Here is a 10582-nt window from a genome sequence, read left to right on the forward strand (position 1 = left end):
TGATTTTTACTTTTCGGGTGGAAAGACGAGGTAAAATCCATATTAAAATCTAAAAATTTGAACACTGCTATATAAAAGTAATTATAAAACCTAGCATCAAGGTAAAAAAGTATTAACTTTGGTAATCCCTAATGATGAGGGCTAGGAAGAGAAGGAAGATCAGGCTCTTAAGGAAAGGAAAGAGATGGAAGTAGTAGTCCTAACTACCCATGATCTACAAGAGTAGAATGAAACTTGGAGAGGGCACCACCAATATCAAACAAGGGAGTAAAGGGAGCCATTAAAAAGCTCAACAAGACAATTTGGATGGAGTGAGATGGCCAACATGCTTTAAGAGAAAAGCATCTAGGTGTATTTAGTTAACAAAGAGAAGTGAGAGCGTTAAGGTGAGATGAGGGATGAAAAGAGGATGTCAATTGTTCATCAACTAAGACTAATACGGGCCATATTGATAAATGCCATGAAGGATGCCACATGCCTACTCTCTCTCTCTCTCTCTCTATATATATATATATATATATATATGTATGTATGTATATGTATATATATATATATATGTATGTATATATATGTATATATATATATATATATATATATATATATATATATATATATATATATGTATGTATGTATATATATCTATATATACACATATATGTGCGCACGCACACGCACGCGCACGCGCGCGCGCACACACACACACACACACACACACACAGCGCGCGCGCACGCACATTTGTATATATGTATGTGTGTATGTGCGTGTGAATCACACTTGGTAGATGACCCCCATCAGATTAGTTGAGGGTGGCTGACAGGGGGGCTTGGAGGACGAGTAGAAGTGACTGAGAGTGACCGAGAAGGGGCAAATGTAATATTACAAATATTAATGTTGTAATGTTATTAAATAATATATATTAGTGTATAATCTGTTTACCACAAGGTACATCAATGTGCAAATATGTTAATCATAATGTGTTCAATATAGATTAATAGATATAGTATGTTAATATTAAGAGACATTAACATTACTAAAATGTATATTAAAATTAATCTCTCTTGCAAATACTGAGTATATTAAAACACTTATAAATGTTGTTAGAGTATTTTAGGTATTCATGTATTAATATTATGTTATGGATATTGCTATCATTAATGTTGTTTATATATATATATATATAACACATTAATCATAAATCAATTATCATATATGTTAATGCTATTCATTAATATTAATAGTATTATTGAGATATTTACATATTAATATTATGAGAATTATAATTTTTATTTAATATGTTAATCATAATCTAAATTACTATATATGTCAATATCTATATGTTGTCAATATTACTATTATTAATGTTATTAATTTATTATTATTATTACATGTGTATTAATATAGAATATCAATGTGTGTTATTAACATCAATCAGGTTTTCCTTTTGATATGCTAATCTTAACTTATAAAATGTATTTGGGTATACTATGGTAAGCACTCTTTTTAATTAATGAAACAATTGATGCTAAGGTTACATGTGACAGTTTGTACATGTAAGAAAGCAACTATGGGTTTTCTAAAACCTAAGTGAGTAAAAGATTTTGGAATTGCATAATACTTCAAGATTTAGAATAATCTAAGCATCCCTTAGACTTATGCCTTTAGCTCAAGTAGTTGATAGATTTGATAATTGAGCATTTTATATTGACTAGGAGGGCATATGTTTTGATTTTATATGTGGGCCACAGAATCAAAATATGATACTTTTGTGTGAATGCTCTTGCCACATGATAAAATGGAGGCTGCAATAGTTATCGAACTAGAGTAGAAGTTGGAGCCCATTCTTGATGAAGAGCCCCAAGAGGATGAGAACACTGTCCAATAGCAAGAGGCAGCTGCTGTTGCATCCCCCAAGGATATTGCCATGGAGCATGAGGAGGCACCCACTATCTAGGAGCAAGAGGCTACTATTGCATTCCCCAAGGACACTGCCATGGAGCATGAGGAGGCACCCAATGCCAATGAGATATATAAGGAGGGCAATGCTAAGGGACAAAAATCCAAGGACGCTTCTACTGAGGAGCCTCTGCACCCCAATCCCTTGGTGATAATGTAAAACTGTCTAGCTTGTTCCCTCCTCTTAGGATGCGGATAGATGTAACTATTACCAACACTAGTGCAAAGCACCATGGCAAAATCTAGGCACACAATGCCTAGTATTGATTGTAAGATGCTGTGACTTGTTTCTTATTAACATCATTATTTGTTCCTATTTGGATAAAATTTGGTTTAATGATGTAACACACACACACACACGGCCCACGGGGAAAAGGAGAGAGAGAGAGAGAGAGAGAGAGAGAGAGAGAGAGAGAGAGAGGTAGGTCCAATAACTGGCTGGCTAAAACAAGCCATTGAATGGTGTTAAAATTATTTGTAAACAGATCTTTCCTTGGTAAGTATGGGGATGGGCTCACTGTAAAGAAGGTCCTTGGAATTCATTTCTGGTGTGATTGATGGTAGAACCCCCCAAAAGCAAGCAGACTATGCCGTCCACTCTACATGGAAAGGCTTACCCAAAGGCAGGCTCAAACCAGAGATCTGTAGAAACACGGGATGCGGCTCCACATTCAAGGAGGAGTCACAAGGTAATTTCTTATCATCAGTCCTGATATTGAAACTCTTGAATGTGGTGGAACTGGAGGGCCTTTTACCCAACACTACAATCTTCTGCACCACCCACCCCATCTTCATGGCAAACCTTCCTTCAAGCACCTCAGAGCTGACTACATAGGTGCCATTCGCCCTCTTCGCTTTAAAGTTGATGAATGTGGATCTCCCAGCCTTCAACTCCATCCTTAGATCCTCTCCATTGTCAAGAAACAGAGCTCCATCAGCTTCGTCTCTACCTCCTTGTCCCTCCTCGAGAGGAAAGGTCACCAGAAGGGTGAAGGGAGTCCTTCTTGCCGCTGCGGTTGTCATCGCAGCTCCTTGGAGAGGGAGAATAGACCCTTCCCTCACATGCACATTGATGGTATCTATGGGAGCCTGAATCTCCTGGTTCAAGCCAGAGACCGAGCTGATCACTTGCGAGTAGTCAAAGATGTTATACCAAGAACCTGCGGGGAAGTAAGCATTGACACTGGTAGTGTTGGGGTACAAAACAGGGGAAACAAGAACAGATCTGCCCAGCAGGAATTGTGTGTCAACAGAGAGCGTATTTGGGTCATCCACAAAGTGGAAGAATAGAGGCCTAGCAATGGGTGCTCCAATCTTGTGAGCTTCATATACTGATGTGTAAAGATAAGGCAAGAGCTGATATCTGAGGCCTAATACCTTCCTTGCTGATTTTGCAACAGAGTCCCATAAGTACAATTCCTGCCGCGACGAGTCCTTGTCTGAATGGTCTCTTGAGAAGGGGTAGAATGCACCCAATTGAATCCAGCGGTTGCAGAGTTCCTCTGTTGTGTTGCCTGTAAACCCACATATGTCTGCACCTACCATCGGGATGCCAAACAGTCCAGAGTTCATCACACTCACGACTGAGTAAGCCAAGTCGTTCCATGTGGCAGCATTGTCTCCTGTCCAGTGGGCTGTGTAGGTCCCGGATCCTACAAATGTCGAGCGTGATAAGATGAAGGGCCTCTTCTTGAGAGTTCTTCTGAGGGCTCTGTTCGTAGCTATGGCCTCTGAGAAACCGTACAGATTGTGGGCATCATACTCCAAGATGCCCCCAAAATGGGTTGCACTCACTGCTATGGTTTTGTTACCGATGGGCCTCTGCTCATCTGAGTCATTGATTCGGTATGGTGGATTGTCCCATTGGCTTGCATTGGCATTGCTGCAGACAAGGCAGCATGTGGTCTGCTCTCCAGGGATTGGGCATGAGCTGTCATCTGCCAATGTGCAGCTGATGCCTGAGCAGAAGTTGGACACCTCATTCATGTCAATCCAAAGGCCATCAAAGGGAACGGTGTTGTGGAACAGAGAAATTTCAGCTGTCCAGAACAAGTCTGCATTTGGGTGTAAAAAATCAGGGAAATGCACAGGGCCCGGCCATACTTGCCCGAGATAGTTATCTCCATTTGCTTGCTTTATGAAGATGTCTTTTTGAATGCCATGCTGATAGGTACTGTAATTGCTTTCATACTTGATGCCTGCAAATGCCATAGATGCAAGTACATAGTTTACAATAGGAATGTGCATGTTTAAACTTCAAAGCCATTGACATGACTTCTGTCCAACTTACAATAAATAAAGGAAACACACTTTTCATTACCAGGATCTATGATCATAACATATTTCTGACCATTTGCATGAAGCTTGTCAACAAAAGGCCTCAGCTGATCAGCTGGGTAGTTTACTGGATCAAGTGTAAAATCCTTGAAAGAATCCATGTAGTCTATGTCATTCCACATAACCTCCAGTGGAATCTCCTTTTCTTTGTATGTTGCTACAACTGTCTCAACATCCGTGATATTCTTGTAACCATAGCGGCATTGGTGAAATCCTGAAACACAAGGAGTAATGAGAAGACAAGCACATAATTAGAACCAGCAGGTTCTCTACATGAACACGTGTGTTTAACAGAACAAAATCTGTGAACAATTCATCAGGCAGGGAGCAAAGAAGACAGATTCACACCTAAGGACCAGTAAGGCATCGGTGCAGGTCTACCGATGAGCCTAGTGTACTGTTCCATGACTGACAAAGGGGAAGGTCCAGAGAAGAAGTAGAAGTCCAAAACTCCTCCAATTACTTTATAAGTCAAGGACTTCTGCCCATAAGACACATCCATGCCATTGCTATTGAGTAGCAGAACCCCATGAGTGTTACCATGGTTTCTCACATCCATGTAAAAAGGGATGGAGGCATACAGATTGATGTTGGTGTTAGCACTGCCAATGTCCGCAGCCCAGAGGGTGTAATTGCTTCCATGCGCTAGTCGGAAGCCTGCAGGGCGAGTGCTTTCACCAAGACCATAAAGGGAAGCAGACCCAGGGATGGCTGTAGACAGCTCCAAGTATTGGTCCTTGAACACCATGTTGTGGACATCTGCTTCAGGAGCAGCACTAGAATTGAATAGGACTTCCCCTGATTTCATACGGGATATGGCAAACCCAAAAGGTTCTGCAGTATATGAGAACTGCAATTCATTGTTTGACAAAGATGCTACGGCACATGAGGGACGGTTTTGGTGTCGCAGGGAGTGAATATGCTCCCTGGGTAGAAGTGCCTGAGGAATCTCCCATCTAGGCTGCACTTTGTCTGTGATGTGAACATGCAGAATGTCTCTAGCTTCGTAGCTGCAATCAAATACCAGGAGCAAAACCTGTTAGATGGGTATTCCTGCAAGCACAATTTAATGTAAAGCAACAGGAAACTATAACATGCTTAGCTCAGAATCACTTAAAAACTATGAACTAAAATAGTCATAGTCCCACTCTTTGAAAGAGATCTAACATGAATGTGAGAAAATAGCAAGCTTCTCTCAGAAAAGTTTGGTCTGAAATAAACCAAGGCGGACCCTGGGTCACACCCATCAGCTAAAAGGAGGTGTTTGTCGTGTTCACAATTCCAGAACACTAAGCATCTCGAAAGCAGATGCTTAAAGGACAAAATGTACAGTGAAGACATGGAAAGAAAAGGAATTAGAGAGGATTCTAGTTGTCCGAGTGCTGCCTCTTGGATTCAAGGGTTTTGAAAAGCATGATTCAGGTCCATATATCAGCTTCAGAGGCAGTCCCAGCTGGTATTATTACCAGCTTTTACCATTCACGAGTTTAGATTACTCGAACAGATAACTTGAGGTGCAGACACCACTTGCATGCTCTAGCCAATCAGTACAAAAACCCCGCCTTCATCTGAATTGAGAAGAGCTAATCAGAGCTAATTCAAATCAAGGGAGTGCTGACTTTTGAATACAGAACTCAGATTTTCAATCTGAGATATTAAAGAGACGCACCTCACTGTGAGCTGAAGGAGAGGAATGTCAGGGCCATAGTCATCTGTCCGGGGCTGGATGGCTCGAAGGGTGGCGTCAATGGTGTTGCAGTGCTGAGTGATAGACACAAGGCTGTAGCCATTGCCATTGTAGGCCGAGCTGCGGGGCAAATCTGTCAACAAAAAAGCAAGGATGAAGAGGAGGAAGTAGATCACATGCGGGACAGATCTGATGTTGCCAAAGAGGAAAGCAGCGGGTGCCATAGCTTCCACTGATGCAGCAGCTGTGGCACAAAGAAATGAAGAAGGAGAGGAGGAAGAAGACGATTGGATACTAGGCTACATTGACATGATTGCTCGGGCAAGGATTGATGTGAAGTAGAAGACGGATTGGCTAATAGGCTTCACTCACATGATTGCTCGGGCAAGGATTGATGTTGGAACTTGGATTTCTTCAGTATCTTCACCCGTTTTAATAGCCAAGAAAAGGTACGGGCCTACTCTTTTGGCTTTTTTTATTTGTTTTGTTCTTTTGTTATTGGGCTCATTAGGACGAATGTTCCACGTGCACATTTTTATCTTATCTTACTACTACTATATCCCTTTTTCAAACCTCTTTTTTTTAAATCAAAACCCTCTTCTCTCTTTTTTTTCTTACGTGTAATATCTCATTTTCTCTTCCTCTTCTCTTTTTCCATTAAAGCCTTCTTTTCTCACTTCTTTTTTTAAATTAAAATTTTCTTCTTTTTTTAATTAGGGTGGTTACACACCATCATTGCTCGCCCAATCTGTGCCCAGCTTGTAGGCACAGGAAAAGTTGACTTGGGTGGTCACTTGTCCGCCACCTGCTTACACATTGGGCAGTGGACACTTTTCGTTATCAATACGTGTCCGTCCATCTTCCATCCACAATCGTTTACACACCGACCACCACCTACGCACCGGACACTTCTTGAATCGTATGTGAATGAAAGGACGCTACGGATGTTGATCATCATTTTCATAATAATTATTTTTAGAATACTTGATTAAACACTTTAAACTGACTAATAAACCTTTAAAAAAAGTCACCAATAAAACTAAAAGCATGAATCTGAAGTTTTTCCTACCAAAAAACTCCAAGAATATGACATTATTGCCTCGTTGCTTTCTGCACCAATATATTTGTTTCTATGGTGACTACTATGCATGTTTTTGGAAGCTCATTCACTTCCAAGAGAGCAGGGGAGTTGAATTCCTTCACCACGTTGTTGAGGCATGGCTCTATCGAGCTCTTTGCGGAAAGGTGGAAAGAGGGAAAAATTTTTAGCACACCACCCCTCTTTCCACCTTTCCACCTGCGCTGCAGATGCAAGGATGATTGAAAACTTAGAAAAATCATGCAAGGATGACTAAAAATTACTTACTTGGATGTGATTGCGCTTAATGTTAAAGCAGTGATGGAGTATTTTGTTGAAGCAGTGGTGGAGTATTTTGTTGCAAACAAAGTTGCTGTTGTTGCAAAGAGAGTTGCTGCTGCTGCAATTTCTGTGATTTCTTGGCACACTAGATTTGAGGCCACAATAGTTGACAGATACCAAAACACAATAAATCATTTATCTTTAAGTACCAGAAAAATGAAATCAAGCGTACTAGTTGGGGACAACACAACACTAAATTTACATTACCTGGCGATTATCAATAATAGATGTGCATTAACTGTCCTTATAGTAGATATATCACAAATTACAAACCATGAACCAGAAAATTGTGTGCCCTAACATATTGTAGCTTTGTGCTCCTTCGAATAACATCTTGAATCAGAGTGAGGTGAGAACTTTACTTTTGCTTCTCAAATTATAATGAAAACTTTGTGCTCCTTCAGATAACATCCAATGCAATGGATGTAAAATTACATAGAAGGGGAAACACCTAGCTCCACCTCCTCTAATTGCTGTTGACCAATTTTTGCTTTTTGGAAGCTCATTCACTTCCAAGAGAGCAGGGGAGTTGAACCCCTTCACCATGTTGTTGAGGCATGGCTCTACCGAGCTCTCTACGGAAAGGTGGAAAGAGGGAAATTTTTTTAGCACACTACCCCTCTTTCCACCTTTCCACCTGCGCTGCAGATGCAAGGATGACTAAAAACTTAAAAAAATCATGCAAGAATGACTGAAAATTACTTACTTGGATGTGATTGTGCTGAACAGTATGGGTTGAACAATAGGCAGAGTCAGAATGTGTTTACTCACCGTTGTCTTCGTCGTCCATCTCCTCCGCAGAGTCAGAATCACCAAAGATTGTTCTCACATTTGCGCTCTCCCTCTCTCGATACATGGCTCGAGCAATGTTGTCTCTTCGAGATGCCCCCCAAAGATGGATTGCCTCTTGTGTTGGCTCCACTGCTTGAGCTCTTTATATTGCTTGTGTGGTACCTGTGTTAGTTAGCATAGCAACCTTTGCTAATCCATTCCTCAAACTATTTTGCTAGTCCATGTCTTGATGAGCCGCATTACTTTCTCTATCAAGTTATGCTGTCGCTTCATGTATCCATGCATCATCTAAACCATCTCCATACACAATGCATATATTATGTAGAACAATGCATGCTGCTACCATCTTTGGGACATTTTGTAAAAGCATGTCACATCTCTTTAACAAGATACGAAATCACGCTTTAAGGATGCCAAATGCCCTTTCAACTGGCATACGAGTACTTGATTGTATGTAATTTCAATAATAAGGTTCCGGAGATAGCCCATCCTTACTACCCTTAAAAGGAGGAAGCATCCAAAAGCGTGCAGGATAAGCACAATCGCCTAGTAGACAGTATTGTCCCAGAGCTTTGTTTATGCATCGTTTTCTTAGGTCTGAACGTTGAAAAAAATTCCAATCATGCATAGAACCTGCCCAGCCAACATCATAGTCCTAAACAACACAATTGGTTGCTACGCTTATCTGTAGAATAATAGAGTGGAAGCCCTTCCTATTAAAATAATCTTCGTGGTTCTCCCTTGGGCCAATAATGGGTATATGACTACCATCTACTGCACCAATAACATACGTTATACCTCAAAGGGCTTGAAATGCACCATCATATTTTTGCATTTGTTGTGGCATTGGCCACTTTACATACATACCATGCAATCCAGAAGCACCCAGTGCATTGCAAAAGTCCAAAACAGCCAGCTGTGTAAACGAAGTTGAGATTCCATACAAATCGGCTATTAGTCCCAAACTTGAGCCGCTCGCCAAGTGATGTAGAGCCACACAGACCTGCTTCTCCACAGGTACTGCCCTTCTATAGTTCGTATTCTTGCATCGCATTTGTGGTGCTAATTTCGCGACGAGATATTCAAATGTACTCCTGCTAACTCGTAACCTGCTTTTAAACATTCGGTTTGTATAATTCCCCAGAAGCCCCTGCTCCATAGAAGTTTGTGGTCTTGGATAGGCCCAACATGACCGTCAATTGTGCCTTCGCTGACCTATCCTCACTCGACGTGCAACGTAACCTCGAGCCATGCACTCCATCAAAGTATACAATAGCATGCTGTCATCGTCCCCGTCATCCAAATCACTCAACAATAGTTGAAACATTGCTATGACAGCGACTACAACACTGATGACACACATTATCAAAAGACTTTCGTCGTCCATTCACCTATCAAAAGATTTGACCAAACTTTATGAGACAATTAAAGAGAGATGTAAAGGTAGAGTAAAAACTTTTTTTTTTAAAAGTTCCAAATTCATCTACAGTTGAATTCATGATTCCTTTTTAAGACTTTTGATTACATCTAATAGACCAGGTACCGAGGAGGCAAGTGTATCCATGATAACGAGCTTGTGCTCTTCAAATGTTTTTTTTTCCTCTAGGTTTGATTTTTGGTTGGCTAATATTGATCGGGCGGTGCTAGCCATGTCACTTAGAGACTCCTCTATCTTTCTACCCTTCTTATTGCGTGCTCCTTGGTTGGTTGGTTGTTTGATCATGCACGATCTTCAAAGGCTCATTGGAGCCAATGTCTTCTTGGGTGTGGTCACCCTGATCATTGGAGACTGATGTATTGTTGTCTTCTGATGAAGACAACCCACCAACAGACAAGGCATGCACATCGCTAATAACATTGGCACGATTCCACATATATTCATCCACAATATCATACACTGACAAATGATCCTGCGATCATTGCCTGATATGGCATTGTGGGCCTTATCCTTTCTATATGACTCATAAACACGTCCCCAACATTTTCTGCATGCCTCACCATCTTTGTCGAACTTTGGAAATAGCGATGCTAGCTGGGTAGCAACCTTGGACCATATATCCACTCCTTGCTTCGTGGCTTTGAGAACTCCACACTCATGGATCCTCGGATGTGAGTTATACTGTCCATGCATCCTTCCATTGCGCAAACGGGTTTTTTGTGGCTATTGAATGATCTTGTGTCTCAGGACCGTCATTCTGATTCTTTTCTTTCTGCGCCCTCTTTGGTTTAGGAGGTTTAGGAGCATCAGACTCCGATGATGTTCGTCGTGGATGTTGTTTGTTGGTATTCTCAGAAGATGGCACCATTGGTTCTTGAGCCTGAACCAAGTCAACCTCTTCACATGTGTCCTAGTTGGCATCATAAGAACTTATTGCTTGTGGTTCTTGTTGTT

The 10582-nt window shown here is 41.1% G+C and overlaps 1 protein-coding gene across 1 annotated transcript; it reads right to left on the reverse strand.

The window, feature by feature from the left end:
* Positions 1 to 2362: 2362 nt before the first annotated feature.
* On the reverse strand, positions 2363 to 6366 carry LOC148014691 (putative alpha-glucosidase Os06g0675700). The gene is made up of 4 exons (XM_087666828.1): positions 5961 to 6366; positions 4640 to 5301; positions 4275 to 4505; positions 2363 to 4152 (listed from the first exon to the last, which is right to left on the reverse strand). Exons 1-4 carry the CDS (start codon positions 6200 to 6202, stop codon positions 2540 to 2542), a joined length of 2748 nt encoding a protein of 915 aa, XP_087522954.1. The 5' UTR covers positions 6203 to 6366; the 3' UTR covers positions 2363 to 2539.
* Between the last annotated feature and the right edge of the window lie 4216 nt (positions 6367 to 10582).

Source organism: Lygodium microphyllum, chromosome 25 (assembly GCF_053477565.2).
Source record: "Lygodium microphyllum isolate KBCC chromosome 25, Lygodium_microphyllum_v1.1.10, whole genome shotgun sequence".
NCBI lineage: Eukaryota > Viridiplantae > Streptophyta > Polypodiopsida > Schizaeales > Lygodiaceae > Lygodium > Lygodium microphyllum.

Excerpts from the sequence above, each read along its gene's own strand:
- LOC148014691 (XM_087666828.1), bottom strand. The coding sequence starts at position 6,202 with ATGGCACCCGCTGCTTTCCTCTTTGGCAACATCAGATCTGTCCCGCAT. Across the intron at positions 5,302-5,960 it reads CTCCTTCAGCTCACAGTGAG|CTACGAAGCTAGAGACATTC; the intron begins GTGCGTCTCTTT and ends ATTTGATTGCAG. Across the intron at positions 4,506-4,639 it reads GATGCCTTACTGGTCCTTAG|GATTTCACCAATGCCGCTAT; the intron begins GTGTGAATCTGT and ends CTTGTGTTTCAG.